This window comes from Pholis gunnellus, assembly GCF_910591455.1.
Source record: "Pholis gunnellus genome assembly, chromosome: 1".
NCBI lineage: Eukaryota > Metazoa > Chordata > Actinopteri > Perciformes > Pholidae > Pholis > Pholis gunnellus.
The window spans coordinates 6,334,265-6,355,826 of NC_136528.1; the positions used below are offsets into that span (position 1 = coordinate 6,334,265).

Below are 21,562 nucleotides of genomic sequence, written 5' to 3' on the forward strand. Positions count from 1 at the left end.
GAGAGTCACAATTTATTATCCCATTAAAAACAGACAGGATATCGTTATATGTACAGCAGAGGCATGCAACAGACTAATGCTGAACATTTAGCACATGTTTATGAGGAGGAGGTGGAGGAGGAGTAGTCATGGCGATACTGAGGCTTGCTGTGGAAACCCAGGCGCTCCCCGCGGATGACGCTCTGGATGAGCCACTCGGCCGACACCAGCGGGACGTCCTGTGACGTCACGGTCTTCTCTACCGATGCCGGACAGGCTCGGTCCGTCAACACCACGTCGTAATTGCCGGCAGGAATGTCTGCAGACGGCGGAACGAACTGTCAATAACAGACTCCCAGAATAATATTTTGACATCTTGAGGTTGTGTTGCGTTGCGTTACCTGAGGCTTCTTTGTCTGCCGGGAACTGTCGGACACACGACCCTCCGCCCATGGTGACCAGCTGTGCCCAGAGCTCCACGGGCTTCTCAAACACCAGCAGGACCCGCAGAGCCTTGAACGGGCTGCAGCGCGGATGCCTGAGAGGAGAAAATATCGATTAAAACAACTCGTCCAGCTGCTGAGCACCTCGACCCGACACCGGGTAACCTTTCCAGAGGGGCAGCGTCTCCTCGACACTGCAGGTCTTAAAATGTGTCGCAGTATATGTCAAAGAAACCATAATGTAAGTATGCCGTAAGAAGTTATATAACAAACAAATGTCCTCAAATCATAGAACAGTATGTCCAACAAATACAAGTCATTGTACAGTATGTAAAGGACTAAATCATAAGATGTTATAGTCTTGTTTGTCTTAAGAAGTCAGAATTAAGTATGTTTTAAAAAAAATGAATCATGTCTTCTTAGCTGCACAGCAAATCTGTTTTTGGGGTAAAAAAGAATAAATGTTGAAAACTTTGTTTTGGCTGCTTTCTCTGACGGAACCGTGAACACTTTATGTTCAAGGACCGGTTTGAAAAATGAAAATCTGACGATAATGACAGTTTTATCATCTTCTGGCTACGATAAACTTGTATTTTTGATAATTGTTTAAAGCAAACATGCTTGTTGGGGCTCAGAGGACTAACAACCTTCTGAACTGTCACTGGAGAAACTATGAAGTCCATCCAGTGAAGCCAGAGAGTGACAAGCAGAAAACAGAAGAGGCTCATCTCACCATTCCACTATGGCCTCATCCGGCCCCACGCCGGCCGGCAGCAGGTAGTTCCGGTAGTTGAGCAGCTTGTTGTCTTTGCAGCAGTCTCGCACCCAGATGTGCGACACACTCGGCACACCGCTGGCCAAACACAGCAGGTACTTCCTGGTGCGACAGTGCTGGTCCGCAATGAGCAGACTCTGGTAAGCTGCCTTACACTGCGGAGACACAAAAACATGGACGGCTGCATTATTCATACACGGCGTATTATGTGAGGAAATACTGATCACCATTCTTTAATGTGGATGTTTAATCAGTGTTGATGGTGACTGTGGTGCTGCTGTGTTGACGCAGGAAGATGAGGTCACAGCTGCAAACATCTGTTCTTCCTGCTCTGGCCGCTGTCATGTGACCTGGCCGTGACGTAGTTGGAGGTGAGGAAGAACTACATGCTGTTTCAGCGTGGAAGTTAGTCTCCGCCCCCTGGGGGACCAGGGGGCGGAGAAACTTTTTTTGTTTATTATTTTATCTATTTAACTGTAAATAACGGTAGATTAAAGACATTTCTCTGGGTTGGGGGAAGCGATGTTTGAAAGACTGAAGGGGTAAATGAGAGCCGTTTGTCGGGCAGTTATGAAAGTCATAATATTTGTAGATAAACAAGGATAACATGTTTGTGTTTGTCAAAATTGCTTAATTGTCTATTCCGGAGATGTACGTTTTTTAAATATTTCGCTCTATTTCATCACCTTTGTGACGTGTCTGAGTTACTTAAAAAGCACTTCTTAAATAAAGCATGTATTAATATGTTTAAATAATCCATGACCAGTTTTACTGATGAAATGCTGTTAAACTCAATCTTACCTGAGATAAACAAAAATAAATATGCGAACACTAAAAATCTTTCAACAGAAAAGGACTACAGATGCTTCACGTATCATACGAAACACATACAAACAAAACACTGAACAATATCTCACACTATATATATATATATATATATATACACTTTATTTGAGGGCTAAACTGTAGGTTGATTGATTGGCATTTAAAGTTTAGTATATGTAGAAAACTAATAACTCATGACTACTGAACACTGGAGGGAACACCTGGAAGAGACTTTTAACATGAAGTTCTGATCACTCACTTGTTCTTCGTTGAAGTCTTGCAGGACGAATCCTCCACCGGTCTGCAGCTGGGACTCCGTGTACGTCTTGTTATACGGACCCGTCTGCACGTAATCTGTGGAGAGAAAACAGAAAAGAAATACAATAATTATGGAAAATCAATCGCGACAGGAAACAGGAAGCGATGCAGCCTGCAGTCCGCCTCACCGTCCGCCTCGCCGTCCTCGTCGTCGCTGGCGTGCTTGTTGGTCAGCCGGTCGATCTCGGACGAGGCCGTCAGCATGAAGGCGAAGCCCATGAAGAGCGTCGTGTTCTGGGGCAGCGGGCCGTGAGTCTCCGCCACGTCTCCGGACCCACCGGGGAGATCCGTGCCGCTGCCGGAGGTGTTGCACAGGCCGACCCGCTGAGCTGCAGACAGAAACACAAAACAAGTACAGAGTTAGAGAAGAAGAGACAGCAATATATATATATATATATATATATATATATATATATATATACACACACACACAAACACACATCTTCTATGTGTAAAAAAGAAAGAAACATGTATAAGAGATGATAAAGTGTTACTGGTATATTTGGTTGTCTATGTCAATAAGACGAGAAAAAATAAATAAAAACTCTGTCTGCATCGCTACATAAAACTAGAGTAGATTTGTCTGAACCGACCTTTTGAGCATCAAACATAAATAAACCGACGGTATTAAAATGGTTCTCAGAGCTAAAACACCCGTGACTTTGCAAAACAAATTCCACCCGTGGTCTTCCCTCCACCTGTGGACCAACACCACGGTGACACTGGTGCACGTCGTTAATTACCGGGTCGGCCTCAGCAGCAGCAGTAGCAGCAGACGGAGACACGTCTGTCCTAAACGTCTCAGTTATGCTCAGAACAACCACACAATACTGACAAGAAGAGCTTTCATGTGAGTGAATTAACAAAGAAAAAATATTTTAAAAAATGTCACGCGCTCAAAGCACCATGAGTACAATGTAAAAACAGGTTTAAAAAAAATAAAATCATGTTTTTCTAAAATAATTCTTCTAAAAATCATTTAAAAATTGCTATTCAGCTGCAAAGTGCACACGGCTGATTAAAACCTGAGACGAGAATAAAACATGTTTAAAATCTTTAAAACTAACTTCAGGCTTAAAAACTTTAAAAATGTCATTTTTTTAAACGGGAAAGACAGATGCAAACCCTGAAATTAAAAACACTAAACCCCCCCCGGTTCCGATGCGGTCATGGTTGCGGCGAGCGCGTCTCCGTACCGGCTCGGGCGCCCGAGCCCCCCCGGCGTCCTCTCTTGGCCGGCGACCTGTTGTTCTCGGAGCTCATCAGCTTCCTCTTGCCGGAGGGGCCGGGGGTCCGGGGGCTGCTGGAGGAGGAGGAGCTCCGGTTGGGGGTGTTCTGACCCTCGGGGGCTCCTCTGCGCCTCCTCTTCCCCTCCACCAGGTTATCTACGGAGAATATCAAACATCGGCTCTTATTAAAAAGGCCCAGATGTTGAACAGAACATCTGTGATAACAATGCACCTTCATCAAGATTTTAATACGTTTATTAAACTTTATACGTCGTTCAATAACACTATTAGGATGTCCGTAGTATGTCTATGTTTAGTCACTGTAACGTTAGCGGTCATGTTTGTCGACGCTGCCTTGAATCTTTCGTCATACGGAGGCGCTTCATCCCTCAGCCTCTTGACAAGTTTTTTTTTTGTTGCATTGTAAAATTGCACTTTAAACTCTACTTCATGAAAAAGGGCATCTGTCGGCGGCGTTACCGAGGCTGATGTCGGAGGCCTTGGGCACCGGCATGGCGGGCTCGTAGGGCCCGAGGCTGTGCTGCTCCCTCAGCTTGTTGCCCTGCTCCACAGACAGGATGATGGCCGTCCTGTTGTACCACTGCCTCTGGCCCTCCTTCTCCACACTGTAGAACAGATCCTGGCCCTCGGTTTTATGGCCCCTCACAACACCTGCACACACACACACAGACAGACAGTCGTGTTTTTCTTGTGTATCAAATGGGCTACAGCTGCATTTCAGGACAATAAATCATCCTTGAATCCTTAAATAGAACAACTTGAAGAGAAAATCTCTTTCTGGCTCATCCACTGATTTAAAAACCCTGAAACACAAAAGGTCAGAGTTCATCAGAAGGTCCTCCCTCACCTATGCTGAAGTACTCGTCCTCCAGCAGAGCGGTGACCTCCGTCTCCAGCGGGATGGGGTCACACAGCAGGATGTCCTTCCCCACCACCTCACACTCGTAGCCGTCGTCAAACCGCAGGCGGAAACTCCCCTCGCCGGTGTCTTTGATGATGCGGCCCGAGTAGAAGTAGCCGTTGGACGTCCACTTGGCCACCACCTGCAGGCCGACGAAGCTGCTCCCGGCCGAGGTCGCCTCCTCCGGAGACGAGCGCAGGGAGTCGGAGTGGCTGGGGAGCTCGGGGTCCGCGGGGCTGACGGGGAGGCGCGGGGGGAGCATGCGGGTGAAGTGCTCGTCCTCCGAGGAGGAATGCGGTGGCCTCTGCAGAGAGCTGGCTCCGCCTCTCCTTAGAGAGCCAAACAGAGAGTCTGATCAGAGAGCATCAGACGGGGACTTAAAGGGTTCCTGTAAGAACTCACTTTCTCCTTCAACGGCTATTCACATGCAGTGTATTCTGAGATAAAGACACGATCATTTTGGCTGTTAACCCTCTGAACACCAAACAGTTTGGGGTTTTTTTTCCCGCTCCCGTCACATTTTACTCTGTGTGTCTTTGATTTTCACAGCAATATAAAGTCCTGCTCCTCTGTGGAAACAGCACAGCGATGACTAGAAGTAGAGAGAACTACAACATGTCTTTAGTGCAGAATAACAGTTAGAATGCCAAAGAAAAAAAGTCAACGAACTTTTATGATAATCTATTTTACAAATATTGGAAAACAGTGGAATCTATAAATGCAACATGTTACCAATGTTAAAATAAATGGAGGCTCTACGTGCTTTATATATCAAACTATTTACACTTCTGCTCTCTGCTCTGTGTTCAGCAGCAGTTCAGTCAAAGTCTCACTGATTTGTTGTCACATGACTGTTGGTCTCTGATGAGTCAATCATGACTTCAGTCACGCGGAAGATCTTAGAATTTAATGTTTTTTACAGAATCTGGTTAAAGCAAACGGTTTATTTGTGGCGAGATGTGAAATGACACATGTAGAATTAAATGTTTTTAATGAAATATCACAATTTTAAGCTTCGTTTCGGTTGCTTCTTTTGGACAGAAGCGTTTGTCACACATGATGTGTTCAAGGACCGTGGTCAAAATAAAAAAAATCTGACAATAATGAGGGTTTTTTTTTTACAGCTTCTGGCTGTGATAAATGGTGTAGTTTTGGTGATTGTTTAAAGAAAACATGCTTTTCCATCCCGCCAGCAAGTCTATAATAAAGTGTGCAGCCAAACTACAGACACTCAGACCCGTAAAGGTTATTTACTCGACATTCAGAGCATTACAATAGTATTATTGTATACAAGTATACAAGAGTATTATTTAGTAACAGGTAAACAGTTTTGCTCTGTTGCCGCTGACCTCGAGCCGTCAGCATGCTGAGAATTACCCATTAAATCAAATATGTGCATTCAGCAGCCTGTGATGTAAAGATTTCAATTGACAGCACATTTAGTATTATGAAATCTAAATATTTGACTTTCATACAGAAATTTGTCTGGAAATGATTCAAAAAGAATCAACAATCTTGATGAATAAGTAAAGAGGATTTAAACACACGACATCGTACATTTGACATCTTTAGGTTTTGGACTTTTGGTCGGACATCTTATCTGTCGTCGTTATCTTTGTGATGGAGAGTCTTCACTAGTTCATCACAGGTACAAGTAATCAACAAATGATTCCGGACTGATAAACATGTATAGTTGCAGCTCGGAGTGAGAAGATTAGTGAAAAGAGGAAAAGTGAAGTGTTATTAGAGGTGTTGTGGGTTAAAGTGCAGGTCGAGCATCAGCGAGGACTCACCTGGACATGGAGGACCGGGACGGGGGCCGGCCCCTCCTAGCCCTTCCTCTGGGGGTGAGCGGGGCGAGGGCCAGGGACCCCAGGGTGCCTCTGCTCACTGTGACCACTGACCCCGCCCTGTGACCCCTGTGACCCCTCTGTTGCTGCCCGCCTCCCCTCCTGGGACTGCAGACACACAGAGGGGACCAATGGGATCCGGGTCAGGTTGCACGGGCACTGATCTGGGGGCTGCGCTACGAAATCAGAAACGCCCCATTGAACGGGGAGCGTTTAGCGACCCCCAGATTCATGCCCGTGAGCAACTTGTACCTGAAGCAGGCAGGGATCAGTGAATCACTGAGAAATTAAGGTGTTAGAAAGGCAAAGAAGGTGAAGGAGTGACACAGGAAATCAGCATGCAACTAGTGCAGACAGAGAAACCAGAGAGGCTGGATATTACCAGGACTGAAGAGAAGCAGCTATCGTTAGTGTTGGAGGTGGAGAGAGTACCTGAAGGCCCCTCGGCTGGGCGGCATGATGAAGTCCGGCCGTGTGAAGCCGCTGCTGCTGGTTCCTCCGGAGCTGTGCTGCAGACTGGAGGTCTTGGACGACAGGGAGCTGATGTCACCCAGGTCCCCGGAGGTCAGGGAGCTGCTGCCTGTGCGGCACGGGGAGATGTCGCCGTCCAACACCTGGCAGTCCACCACGGGCTCCTCGTTCTCCTGGTAACATACAAATAAACAGGTCACGCTGACGTTAAAGTCAAGAAGTGATACGTGTTAAATATATATATTATACCACCCAATAAACAATAACTAACATAAGATTTACAAAATGTGAAGCCAATGTCTTAAAGCTGCATTCTCTCTAGTGTCCACCAGGGGGCGACTCCTCTGGTTGTATAGAAGTCTATGAGAAAATGACTCTACTTCTCTCTTGATTTATTACCTCAGTAAACATTGTAAACATGAGTTTATGGTCTCAATCTCTAGTTTCAAGTCTTCTTCAATACAGCATGATGTTCATTTAGTACATGATGGTCCATTTAGAGTCAAACAGACCATAAAGCAGGGGATGCTTTAGGGCGGGGCTACACAGTGATTGACAGGTATCTACGGTTGTATTTAACTCCAACCTGGATCCTACTGTCCCTTGTTTTCGTGTTTAAGTGTCTGATGGAAGCAAAGATTTCTGAACTTGGTCCAGTATTTAAGGAGAACGCCACTAAACAGGCTGCTTCTTGCTACTGACTGTTATTAGCTGTTATTATTGGATATTATTGACACTTGTTATTATTAGTGTCTGACAACATCATGAAAAGAAGCCCTACAAGGAAATACAATGTTTGTTGTTTACCTTTTAGTTAGAAAGGTATGAGAACGGAGAGAGTGAACCAGAACGTTGAGGGCCGGACAGATAAACAACGAGCTGAAACTCACAATGAAGACAAACTAAAGCCGGTTAATAAGTGTAAGGAATGAGAAACGTGTTGGTTACCTCGGTGACTTTGCGCTCCACCTCTTTGCCGTCCTCATAATACACGTCCGTGATGATCCGTGTGACGGTGGTACGCACCTCCTGGATGGTGCGCACGTGTCTGCGGTGGGTGGGGGCTGTGGTTCTTCTAAAGGACGGAGACTCTGGTTCTCCCTTTAAGGCAAAACAAAATGCAAGCGTGTCAATGGGAGACACACAGACACACACACACACACACACATAACTTTCCTTCTGAATGTCCCTACCCTGCCAGCTGGGGAGCGCAGCCCCGGTGCATCGAAGCTGGTCTGCTGGGAGACTGTTCGCTGACGGAGCTGAGACACACAGGACAGAGTGATCAGACTGCACCTCCATGCTAGCTCTACCGCAGAGATAACATAAAGCGCTGAGTCAGTGTTTTACTACAGTAGATGGAGTTTACAGTAGATGAATCACCAAAACTCGCACAATAACAGAAACAAAGGAACAGCTGGAGGCGATGGTAGACCAGCAACTCCTGTGTTCTGTGAGCTAAATCTACTGTTTCTGTCAAAGGAGTCCGGTGGCTCATAAAACCCCCACTTCAAAACTATAGCGTTACACATTTAAAACCATTTTTTTAATGCTGTTGGAAATGACCTGAAATCATATTTAAAACTCAAAATCAAACAATCATATTTCGGACTTTGAGACTTTTTGTTCAATAAAACATTTGACTGTTTGCAGAAAGAATAACTTCGACATAAGGAGATCTCTGGGAGCAAAACAGTGTCCATTTGATTTCTCTTTGAACACTTTCCCGACTAAAACGATTGGTTTGAGTATCTTTATCAGGTTCAACATACAACTCATTGCATTTACAATCTACTGAATGTAACTGTTAGCTGTAAAGAGGCACTGTGTCACAGAACATGCAGAACCGCATAATATAACACCACGTTCAGTCACCCCTCAGTGTGAACATGACGCATTAACCCGTAGTACTGTGAACAGAGCCGGCCGTGGACAGTAAGTGACCCACCTTGTTGGACGGACTGGAGGCGACGGTGCTGTCGAAGGTCTGCTGAGCCGCCTTCTGTCTGGCATCCGTCCTGTTGGGGGCGGGCGGCTGTGGAGCTCGAGGCGGACCTCGTCTGTCCTCGGCGGTGCCAGGAGGAGCCTTACGGGTCTCCTGCGGTGCCGACGACGCTTCCTGTTGCGATGGCTCCGATTGGCTGCTAGGGAGGCTGTTGCATCCCAGCGAGGACGCCGGGGAGCCCCTCTGTGGTGAGGCGAACAGCTGCCCTCTGGTACAAACGTAAAAAAAAGGGACAAATATGACGCTGTCGGACTACGACGGCGTAACAGGACCATTGTAGGTAAACAATAAAACAAATAGTTACGGAGCCCGGGGGAGGGGGTTATATTCAGAGGAAACACTTCTGAGACTCTCGTTACCGACCTCGTTACACCACAGACGCTACTGCAGGAACGTGAGCAGCTCACTGCAACGTGTTTTACTGTAACAGACTCTCTCTTCAGATTATCTGATTGTTTTTGTATTTTGGACAACTTAAGAGAGGTAAAGTGTTCACGCAAGCGCAAAGAAAACTACGTCAGGAGGAGACGACTACACTAAGACAACGTCACAAAGTCATTCATTCGATGCCTCCACAAAACCTGGACCTCCAGAATTTAAGAAGAACATGTTTTCCTGAAGACGGTTATAATATGAATGTCATCACTATATCTATATATCTATCCACTTCTGTATCGTGGTGGAGTTCAGGAAGTAAGCAACGTCTTGTGAGCGGATATTAAAATGCCAAAAGGGATATTCATCAGGACGCCTGACCTGGAAATCCTAAAAGAATAATGTGGAAAATTACAGTTCAGTATGCTTTTTACATGTTTTATAAAACTCTGCCCTGAAAGGTCTCATCACTGGACTTTACCAGAATGTATGCCGGTGCTTTGATTCCCAAAACCAACACATGCAGCATCACCACCAGCAGAAAACTAATAAAACACTTCCACATCCACCCATTCCTCCTTTGACACTGAAAGACGACCTTCTCTTTTATGTATTCTGTAGTTCGGCAGAAATCAAACCTTTTATTTAGAGAATAATATTCGGCACAATCATGATGGAAACAACCATAAAACAAAACCTAAATAAACTGTGTGGCTCTCGACTTCTAATCTAGTTAAGACTCATTTATGTTGATGTGACACAGTTTACGGCAAGAAACAAAAGAAACAAGTGGAATAAAGAGAGAATTCAACCGCAGAAGACATTTTGTAAAACAGCGTCCCTCGTGGCCCCGAGAGAATATGTAGAAAATAACCGTCCATCACACCTCCAGACTCCAGAAGTAGGTCTCTCACACACACACACACACACACACACACGACCTATTTCCATCTACTAGAATACATTACAACAGGGGAAACTATTCACACGGACATGTGAAGCTCCTGCAGGTCAGACCTGCAGCAGAAAAGTGTTTATTCTACACAAATAAAATGAACTCTTCTTGTTCATCGGTTAGATCCTCACAAAGTCACAACTCCTACTAATGGTGGCGTTAAGAATCTAGACTGCAAAGGAGACAAAAGTGGGACAACCAACACTGTTTGGGGCTTTCACATTCATGTCTATTATATATTGAATTCAGTCTCGCAGGACCAGGGGTGTGTATACACACACACACACAGTATATGTTTCTCCGGTTGGTTTTAGGCCGTTCTCTCTTCAACAATACTGCATGCTGTGCTTAATGGTTTAATGACATTGTTCAACTTATCTTCTAGTCTTAGAAATTGTTGACAAACATATTTTGTTATAGTTTTCATTAAAGAAATGAACAACAAGTGGGTACAACATATTCGGCTCTCGTGATAAAATGTACTTGTAGGAATGAAAGCTCGGTGTTTTGGCCCTTCACAAGCACGACTTCTACACGTTTCTACAGGTTTATTGGAGTCGTTACAGCTAAAGAAGCCCATCTGGCTCGGAGAGAGTGCATTACATGGTATTTATACTAGCAGATGCTCTCCTGTACTGTAACAGCGAGTGTGCTCACCTGACAGGTGTGCCTCCAGCCTGGATGTCCTCCCTGGCTTCCTGCTGTCTGTGCACCTGTCTGACACGACTGAACACCGACGGGCTGCTGGGAAATCAAACAAAATCGTTAGTCTGCAACGACTAATCCATTAAATCTTTCAAAAAAATCGATAATACAAATAGTTTGCAATGAATATAATCGTCTCATCTACGTTATAATTTTATGATGCACGACACCCACATTTCTAATAGCTCCAGAGCTTCGTTAAAGGAGCAGCGAGTACGTTTTAGTGGCATCGAGTGGTTTGATCAGCTCAGCCCCTCCAGTTTAAAAAGATCATTTTGGCTACTCGTTCACGCTGCGCTAGTGTAAACACAGCGGCGGTGGATGAGACTGTGGACAGAGCCCATTGACTTAGGTTTCACTTTTGTTTACACGACTGTTCCTGTTGCTCATATGTATTGATTGAAGTTTTGTCTTTTTACTCGCAAATATTTTATTGCACGTACAATAACAAGCGTAGATGCAGTGAATACGAGTAATCTTCACTTCACCTGGTTCACTCGACCACAGCAGCTCTGTGTGTGTGTGTGTGTGTGTGTGTGTGTGTGTGTGTGTGTGTGTGTGTGTGTGTGTGTGTTCAGCCCAACAGAAACTGTGCTGTAGAAACATGGCGGTGCAGCATAGCACTGACTCTGTACATCTCTATCTCAGACGCATCTTTAAGCATTCCTGAGCTGCACCTCAGTCAACATGAAGAAACGGATCTATTCAACAAGCTATAAATAGAAATACTGATATAGGACGTGGGCTCTGACAGATATATATATATATGAATGAAGAACACATCCCACCACTAGACCAGGTGCACTTTTCATCAGTTGGACCTTTAAACTATTTCCCATAATGACATCTCAATACGTCGGTGTGTGAAGTGACACCGTTGAGGCTGAAGAGCGTCCTTCAGCTGCTTCTCATCCTCCAGAGACTGAATGAAAGAATTCAGTTCATGTGCATGAAGACAGAGTGCCAGGTTACCTGGTTACAGCCTTGGCAACAGTGGTAACTTTGGCGACGGATCCATCCTCTTCTGACAGTGCTGGCTCTGGGGGGGTAGAACATTTAGAAATGTATTAACGAGAGGGTCCAGGAGGACGCAGGGTTGAGAGCGTGGAGGAGGAGGAGCTCTTACTCTGCAGGCTGAAGCGCTCCGAGCTGCCCTCTTCCACGGGGGTCACCAGCTTCATCCTCAGACTCAGCTTCCCGTCTCCCTTCTCCGTCGTGTCGTCCCCGCTTTCCCCCGCCACAATGTCACTGGCTGCCATCGCCCCATCAGCCGCCACGCCCGACTTCTCAGAGAAGGAAGTAATCTCTGCAGAAAAAAACAGATTAAAGAAGCTCAGCCTCAGATCGTTTAGTAGACAAGTTGCTGTTGTTGTTGAACCCACCGATGGGAGTGCTGTGTCTCAGCGTCTGCTTCAGCTGGCTGATTAGAGGGGGCGTGGCTCCGACCACAGGACCAAGCAGCTCCCCTTCTTTGGGAAGCGTGAAGTGGAAAGAAATATCTGTAGTAAAAAAATAAAAGCATTCCTGGAATCAGATTAGATCTAGTTCAGTGCACGGTTCCTGTTAAAGCCCGATCAGAATGAGGACTGACACCTTTAGCCTCTAATGTAACTTTGCAGAATAACCATCACAGAACATTTCATGGGTTTTAGATGTAATGTTTCCCTGTAACACGTAGCCTTCGAGGGAGAAATCTAACTCAATATATACTCCAGAAGTCCACAAAACAACCATTTTAACAATGTTAACATGCTGGATTCACGTGTATTATCGTGTTGTAGACCACCTCAACAGATCCCAAGTCATGACAAAGACCAGAGTTTCTCAAGACCACAACAAGACCAGACTAGTGCGAGACCCTCACACAGATAAAATGTGGAACATTCAAACCACCGAGTTCTCAAACTGATCTGAAAAGATCCACATTCCCATAAAAACAGACAGAAAACACATGACGATTCCTCTTCACTCTCCTCTTTTACGTGTATACGTGTACGATGAGGAACGTCTTGATCAAATCATCAAAAGGCTCTGCAGAGGTGAGGTTAATGTGGAGGAGTTCGCCTTTGTTTTCTCTGAGCTATCAGGGTAATGATGTTAGTCGATATCCTCACAGTGGTGTTCTTCACTAGAAATAAAATCCAGCGTTGTCTTTGGCGAGAGCATAGATATACAGCAGCGGCAAGGTAAACTGGCGTAAACTTAAAACTGTTGTTGAGTTTCTAAAGATGTCTAAAATAAGTTACTCAGCAGTACATTGCTTTGCTCCTCTGGTACTCCTGTCACTGAGTCATGGATATCACACTATGCTGACATACGTCTGTGCCCTGCTTACCTCCCGAGCTGTCACTCAGGCTCTTGTCTTTGAGCTCCTCTGGGTCAGGCCCCGCCCTCTTAGTCTGGGAGAGCCTATCAGGAGCAGCATGGACCTTCTTGGCCTGATCCTGGGACTGATGACCGTTGGACTGGGAGCTGTTGGTCTTAGATTGTGGCGTCGCGTCTTTCTGGAGAGCCTGGGAGTCTCTCTCGCTGTCTGTGACAACGACGACGCTGTCCTCTCCTCGGTCTTCACTCTCCTTCTCCTTCTCCTCCTCCATGGGCTCAGGGGACAACAGCTCGCTCTGCGAGAGGGCCAGACCTATTCCTGAACCCTCCTCCATCACCTCCTCCTCTTCTACTCCACCCTGCCTCCGCTCATCCATCACCTCTTTCACTGTTTGACTGTTACCAACCGTTCCACACTTCTGTGAGGACGATTTTACGGACGGGCTCTTTGCACTTCCTCCTTCCTTCCTCGAGTCTGCAGAAGCCTTCGCCACAGCAGACGTCTGAGAGATCGTGGGCGGCGAGGTAAAACTTTGGGGTGTAGCGTCTGCAGGGGGGGTCTCCTGCACACAGCTGTTAACAGTCAGATCGGAGGAATCCAACTTTGGTTGCGAGCAGGACACCGCGTCGGCGGGGCTCGCCTCTTTGCCGCCCTTTACATTCACATTTTCTACATTCAAAGACGTCTTTTTGTGCACTTCGGACTTTGGCACCGCATCGGACGAATCGCTCTTGGCACATTCGCTGCGATGCTTTGGCGATTCGGCAGAGGCGGAGGCTTTGGAACTGGTGGGAGCTTGTGACTCCGGAGGGACGCCGTTGCTCTCGCTCCTCTGTTGTGAAACCACAGAGCCGCTGGCGTCGACACCGGGCGGCTCGTCGATCTGAGTGGCCTGGCTGTCCTCCTCGAGATGTTCCGAGGTCTGCCAAGCTGGACTACCGCAAGAGAGCTGCAGAGGCAGAGTGAAGGAAGCCGACTCCGGGCGCTGAGACTGCGTCTCGCCCGTCTTCTTATCGGACTGGTGCGGTGTCTCCTGGCTCTGCGTCGGGACAAACACGTCCTGAGAAACAAACACACACGTGGAATATTTGGAATATTTTCAAATTTTCTGACAATTTAAAGGAATCTACAATTAGTAGATTCCTTTAAATGGCAGCAGTGTGTCGTGTGCTGCAGCCTTAAAGCAAATAAGTAAATGAAAAGACTAAAGAAGTAAATAAAGAAGTACATACATGAGAGAACTCTGGCTGGGAGGGTAAAGAGAGCGTTCGCTCCAACACAAAACCAGGGGAATTCTGGGAGACGGGCGTCGAGGCGGATGGGTGTGGCTTAGAGGCGGCCTCCGTCTCCATCGGCTCCTCCTCCTTCTCTCCCGCTCGCGGGGCTTCTGGGGGCAGCGAAGTATCCATCGGTTCATCAGCACCTGACGAGGAAAGTTTTAGCTCTTTTCACCAGCCGGCTTGTTCCGTCTATTTAAAACTCAGTCATCAAAGTAGGTCAAATCATTTACCGCATTCATTCTCTGGTCCCGTTGGTGAGCTGGGAATAATTAAAGGGGTGTGGCTGAAGTTGTCTGGGGTCGGGGCAACGAAGTCAACGGAGCTCCTAGAACAAAGTGGGCAAAGAGATCAGGACTTCAGGGTATTTTCTGCGTTGTGCTGGTGAGTCGACAGCAATATGAGAGCTCCTTCTGTGACTTACTGGGACAGACTTTCCTTCACCAGTGTTCCCTGTCCAGACAGATGCAGCAGCCGCAGGGTGTGTGCCGGCGTCGCGGTCGGGCGACCCTGCTGCTCCGGCTCAGACACCGTGCTGTCCACCGCAGCACCTGAGAGGAGCACCGAGGTAACGGAAAGAACAAAAGACAGAAGTCTTAACTTTCAACCTTAAGAATCGTTTCCTATTTGACTGACGAGAGCGGATCAACGGATCATAAAACTCACTGATCGAGTTACTGTTTCGAGTCACGGATCAAAGCAGAACAAAAAAGGTGAGAAAATATAACTTTTAGAGACTTTATTTTTGTCGATACAGATTGACGATCGTCGAGGAGCCACATCGACCGATACAGATCGTGTGTGTGGTTTTGTTATAGCAGCTGGTATTCAAGACTCCACACTAATATTATTTTTACCACCATCCCAAAACATATTTCAAACATTCAGAAGAGAAGCATCAAAAACTTGAAATGTTATCCCTTCACCTTGTCATAGTCATCTATTGTGGTTATTTGCAGATAAACAAACAGTACAAACTATTATAAAATAAAATATTGTATTTATTGTAGCGCTCCTCCTGATAATTGTTGTTCATCATCATCATCATCTCCTGATTGCATATTTTTCTGTGTATCGCCTGCTGTATTTTGGGTATCGTGACATCCCTTCCCTGCAGCCCTAACGTTTCAGCCCATTTGCTACAAATCGACACACACACACACACACACTCTCTTACCCATCTTATCGGCGTCGAACATGTCCTCCTGTGAGGACAGGATCTCACAGTCCTGCTCATCGGAGGCCTGCAGGCCCTCAGAGTGCAGCAGAGCCTGGATGCCCAGCTGCCTCCCCGACTGAGCCGAAGACTGCAGTGAGCTGCTGGAGCTCACCTCAGACCTGGAGGACAGAAAAGAAACGCACTGCTCACCCCAGACCAGCACGCGTCCCGGTGATGAGATTTAAAACACAGAATGAAGCCTAACCTCACTGCTTTGATGTCCGGACTCTCTGAAGTCCTGGAGCTGACGTTCTGCTCTGCTGACGATGAAAAGAAGGTAGAAGTTAGATTAGCTGCGGGTCTAGCGCGCGCGCGCGCGCGCGTGCTTGTTACTGTCCAGTTTTAATGAAGTGTGTTCTACGCTGAGTTAACGAGGCAATTAAGCCGTCTTAGTTCGGTGAGGAGAGAAACTTGTATTTTTCTGTTTAATAAGGAAAATAGGTAGAAGAATATTTCCCGTCTTGTCATTTTGTGAGATGATTTTGTATATTTATTAGACTAAAAAAGGGGAGCAGCCCAGATGTGCTGGAGCTACGTACTGATGAAAGGAAACATAAAGTGCCTTCGTGAGGCGTTTTTCCTTTTCTCAGATTCTTCAAGTCTCTAATCTCTACTGGAAAGGAACTCCGTCCTTCTGGGAGATCTTCCCACATTTGGTGCTGTGATCATGATGGTGGTGGAGAGCCATGTCTCAGTTCAGTTGGGTTGATATCTGGTGAATTGGAAGGCATCGTTTGTATAGTTATCAAACCGCTCAGTGACCTGGAGCGTTCTGTATGGATGCTGCTGCATGTGTCGTTTCTCATTCATTCAGGATTTTCCACGGTCAATAGATTCTAATTGAATTGTATTAAATCACCCGGGAACCAGGCCTGACTGCAGCCTTTTAAATGTGCAAATCATTGGAGAAGTGCAGCTCAGCAGGATTGATGTCATGTTTTCTTTAAACAGCCGCCAGAACTACACGTTATAATAGACAGAAGCTGTGAAAACAATAAAGTCAGATTTCATCTTTCTGAAAGTCCTTGAACACATCGTGTGTTTCAGTCAGAAAAAGGAACAAAAACAAAGCTTAAAAATGTCAAAAACTTCCTAATTTTTCCCCCAAATTGCTAACTCTTGAAAACAATGAAGAATACATGGATTCCATCGTTTTTAAATGTTTGTAAAATAAATGATCACACCAATCCAACTTGTGGTTTTTCTTGTTTATGATTTATGTCATTATAACTGTGTTATTCTGCACTAAAGACATGTTTGAGTTCTCTCTACTCTATTCATGGTCGTGCTGTTTCCGTAGAGGAGCACGACTTTCATATTGCTGTGAAACCGAGGCCACGAGGCCTCGAGCTAAAGTGTGACAGGAGCAAAACAAACAAACCCAAACTGCTCGTGGTTCAGAGGGTTAATACCTAATGTGGTGCGCGTCTTTGTATCTGGCTGAGGAACACGGTCGTCTTCTTCTTCTTCTTCCTCCCGACTGTTCATCACTTTACCGCGCAGATCCTGACTCTGAGAGAGCTCCAGAAAACCAAATTGAGAGGCTCCCCCTGAAACACAAGACATATCGATGCCATTAACACATGCAGTCATGTTGGTGTTATTCTTTCTGAATACGTGAGAGGAACCCGTACCCTCAGACTGAATGCAGTGTGTGGTAGAATCAGCTCCAGAATCCATCTCAGTGTCCTCTGCTGCACACCTGAACCAATAGGGAGCAGAGAAAGTGAGCAGACTTTATCCTCGTCTGACCCCGAGCATCAAGTAAACATGTCTGGTCCTCACGTACTTGTTCTTGTTCGGAGGGCAAATGTTTAGAGCTTGACTTTCCTCCTCGAATGCAGAACTGGGATTGGCCGCCATTAGAATGCCTAAATAAAGAAAGTAGCATTGTTTTTTCTTTGTACAGGATACGTGAAATATAAGTACATGTTGTTAGAAAGGCACTGACCAGGTTCAGCTTGGTTGTTACTGAGGGAGCTCTCTGATTGGCTGTCACTCTGAGAGTATCTGCTTCCTAGCGGGGAGGAAATCAGTTCCTGGAAAAGGACAAATCGTCACTAGTTTAACAAAGTAATGAACTTAAAGGTAAATCTCAACAATTCGAACTTTAAAGGGACAATTTGTCCTCTTAGCTGTAGTGCTATTCATCAATTCGGATTGTTTTGGTGTGAGTTGCCTATTTTTTGGAGATATCAGCCGTAGAGAAGTCTGCCTTCTGTCCAATAGAACGGCACTATACGACACTCAAAATTACTTAGCAGCAACGCCTCTTCTCAGAAATCCTGACCCGGTTACTCAAAATAATCCACAGACACAAGTGTGCCTTTGATGAAGGACAGCGGTTTACATCGTCTCAGTGTCACTATACAGTCTGCTTCTGTTCTCAAACAAACTACTAGAAAAAGATTTCGTCAAGTTGGCAGAAAATAAACTAAAAAATTAATTATACACAAAACGATTAAATTCTGAGTATTTCAACCTCTCTCTGCTTCCTCAGCGGCCTTTAGCTCTGTGATGGACTGTCGACCCGTCAAACACATTTAAACATTAAAAACAGGTCTAGTGACTTGTCCAGAGAGCACTCTGCCGTGTAAAGCAAATCTGTTTACTCAAGTACTGTACAATCTAAAGCAGGCATGGGCAAACTACGGCACGCGGGCCATATACGGCCCGTTGGGCTTTTTAATCCGGCCCGTCAAATATTGGTACAAAATTGTCCAAATTATAGTAAAGACCGCATTCATTTTGCCTTTTTCCTGCAATACCCAGCATTTCAGTTGATCCCACTAGATGGCGTACTCCAGACACAATTGACCTTCTCTGGTCTGGTCTATTCTCTCTAGATGACGCCCACACCCGCGTTCACTACTTGATTGGTTCTTAGCAGTCACGACTGTACTTCCCTGGTTCTTCACACCCCTATCACGTGACCCGTACCCGGAAGCTCACAAACAACAACAGCCTTGGTTCTTAAGTATCAAACAGGACCTTTCATTATTAAAGACTACTTTATTACTCGGTCGTATTTTGTTTAGCTAAGCAACCAATCTACTTCCTGTTTACACGGCACCCTCGAGCATGCCCAGTGTACGTGAAGAGTCACGTGATATTCGTTTTCAGGCGTTTTAATCTGGAGGGAGATCATTTCTAAAACGATGCTGAAACGCTGTGTGGACGTGTGTGAGCAGACATTCAGCGTGATCAACATCAACAAATCATGTCACAGATCCCACTTAACTGATGAACAACTCAGATCTGTCCTGAGAATTGCCACAACCAAACTGACACCAAACTTTGATGCACTGGCAAAAAAGAGTGACCAACAACACTGTTCCCACTGAAATTAAATGCAAGTTTTCTTTACTTTTTAGGTAATGTGAGGGATTTAAGTTTTAAAGCGCTCCTAGCATGGATATTAGTGTTACAATATGTTTACTTGTAGAAGGTTTAAACTAAAAAGGAGTTACTGAATGTATTGTGCACTGTGAGAGAAACCAGAGAATTTATCACACTGCCATAAAGTAATAAAAAACAGTGAGAGGGGGATGTTATTGAAAGGTTTCTGAGCACAGCCTTCAAGGAGGGAGGAATGGGTAAAGAAGATGGCAGAGACGGAAGTCCGAAGGGTTCGGCCAATCACTGAGCTGATCGATTGGCTGTGGAATGTGAAACATGATACTTTTGAGAGACTCAGCAGGAACAAAGGATCTTCGAATTGCAGAAGATCCTCAGACCTCCTCCTGGCGATGGGGCAGCCATACCTGTTTGTCGTGTGGCCCGAACGGGGTCTCATATTTCATTGATTTATATGTTTGTTTTGTTATTGATAGTTTGATTCGGTTTGTAACTGTTTTTATGTTTGTATGGATAATAAATCCATTAAGATTTTGACTTAAACCTGCTGTTTTGATTCAGAGGCGATTGAGGAGCACATGGCTAGGGGTTCTCTCCGTGAACAGGAGCTTTTGTTTCCTAACAGTAATGGCTTTTACTTGTAATTTATATTAGTTCACACAAATCCATCTGCTACTGGCCCGGCCCGTCTGTCAAATTTTAAAACTCAATGTGGCCCCTGAGCCAAAAAGTTTGCCCACCCCTGCATTAGATGATGTAATGATATGTGATGAATTGTTATTGAGTAAGATACCGGAGAGCAGTAATAGTTTTCATGTTAACGTGATGATAAACGCTGCTCATGCAATAACCCAATGATATAACATATGATACTGTAACACGAACAGGGGCTGTTTCTAACATGTTAAACTATTTCATTGGACAGGGAAACTTGCTTTTAGCTGCATATATAACAATAAACTATACGACCTGAACACTTCCTGCACCACTGCTGACCAATTCTATTCAAAAGACTTCATGAAACAGTCTCAACTGCTGCATCAGAAACCAGAACGCAGCCTCGGATGTTTAAGTTACTTTGGTACATAATCAGTAAACAGCTCACCAGCACCGGGCTGCGGGAGGTGGGCTGCAGGCTGGACAGGCGCCGGGCCAGCAGAGCTCGGTAGCTGCTCTCGGGGTCGTCCTCCAGAGCGACACCGTCCGGCTGGGAGTCCTCCACGATCAGACACGGGTTCTCGGGCTGAGGCAGGCTGGAGTCCAGTTCACTTCCACCGGGATCCATGAGGTCGGGGCCGAGGACAGGAGACAGGGTGCGAGTCCACAGACGGTTGTCGTTATTGTTACCTGGAAGTAGTGAGGTGTTAGCATGTTAGCTAAAGGCTAGACGCTAGCGTGCTAACGCTGCGCCAACAACAACAAAGCGTGCGGTTGCTGCGTGCGGTTGCTGCAACACTGAGGAGTCAGTAAGGAGACCTCAACACACACCCGGAGCCTGAACACCCTCAAGCCCTCAGCCTCAACGCCGTAACTGATACATTAACAAGTGTCAAAAGTGTTAATGCCTACATCTATTTAACCAGCTAACAGTTCTTCTCTTCCGAAGACAGACCTACATACACACCACCTCAGCTCTGCGCCGCTCCTCGCGGCAAAAACTTTGAAGAAGCGATTTCATTGGTCAGGTTGGCGCGATGACGTCACGTGAGAAAGATTAGTTTTATGGTTACAGGTTAGTTGTTTTTTACAGGTTACTGTAGCAGAGGGCGTGGTTTTACTATATCATAAATCCTGTATTATCAATTTACAGACATACCTGTAAATGCAAAAAACAAAAGTTAAGCCAAATGTCACTGAATTTATTTAATGTGAATTTAAAGAATATACACTCTTAAAACAATTAACGCTAAATATATAGTATACAACTGTCAAACTGCTTGGTTGAATAACTTATTTTTCTTTATTATGATGTCATGTTATTGACGTTTATTTATCTTAAGTCTATTTTCTTAGATTGTTATCTTTATTTCTTTATCTCAATTCATATTTCTGTTTTTCTGTATATATTAGTAATGTTTGTATATTTCATTGTTTTTATCAATAAACATTGAAAGAAAGTGGCTGTAGGATTTAAAATATATATTTAACTAACTTTTTTTTCATTTTGTATTTGGTACATGTTCTTTTTTACAAATATAGTTAAATATTAATTCTGTATTATTTAGTACTCATTCATATATTTCATTATTTGATTTGGAATGATGAATATTTGAGTTTTTAATTGAATCAAATATCAGTATATTTTCATTGTATACACTGTGTATCATCAATAACATTTATATTGTAATCTGGAAATAAAATAATTTACTCTCATCGTGTCATACTATAATCCTTCCTTCACACTGTTTGGTCCCTTTGCATCCACAGTATTACTACCCTGTCTAGAGTCTAGAGTATTGGTATTGTCTTGTATTTATAATTATAAAGATACTATTCTATGTGTATGTATTACTGTGGAGTTTTACTGTCTG

General features: G+C 45.0%; 1 protein-coding gene across 5 annotated transcripts; it reads right to left on the reverse strand.

The window, feature by feature from the left end:
• Nucleotides 1-6: 6 nt before the first annotated feature.
• Nucleotides 7-20,664, reverse strand: tp53bp1 (tumor protein p53 binding protein, 1). 5 transcript variants are annotated; one of them, XM_079163043.1, is made up of 28 exons: nt 20,601-20,664; nt 20,137-20,378; nt 17,626-17,713; nt 17,464-17,545; nt 17,309-17,376; nt 17,087-17,224; nt 15,880-15,934; nt 15,633-15,793; nt 14,880-15,006; nt 14,689-14,783; nt 14,411-14,601; nt 13,188-14,238; nt 12,235-12,351; nt 11,979-12,158; nt 11,825-11,891; nt 10,805-10,891; nt 8,761-9,025; nt 8,006-8,074; nt 7,761-7,913; nt 6,774-6,985; nt 4,438-4,820; nt 4,050-4,241; nt 3,537-3,725; nt 2,469-2,669; nt 2,282-2,376; nt 1,156-1,352; nt 381-517; nt 7-298 (listed from the first exon to the last, which is right to left on the reverse strand). In XM_079163043.1, the coding sequence occupies exons 2-28, from the start codon at nt 20,314-20,316 to the stop codon at nt 99-101; spliced, it is 4,980 nt and encodes a 1,659-aa protein (XP_079019169.1). In that variant the 5' UTR covers nt 20,317-20,378; nt 20,601-20,664; the 3' UTR covers nt 7-98. The 5 variants fall into 5 exon arrangements, with proteins under 5 accessions (XP_079019169.1, XP_079019170.1, XP_079019172.1 ...); XM_079163044.1 differs by having other exon boundaries at nt 15,880-15,931; nt 20,137-20,658; XM_079163046.1 differs by having other exon boundaries at nt 13,188-14,217; nt 20,137-20,658.
• Between the last annotated feature and the right edge of the window lie 898 nt (nt 20,665-21,562).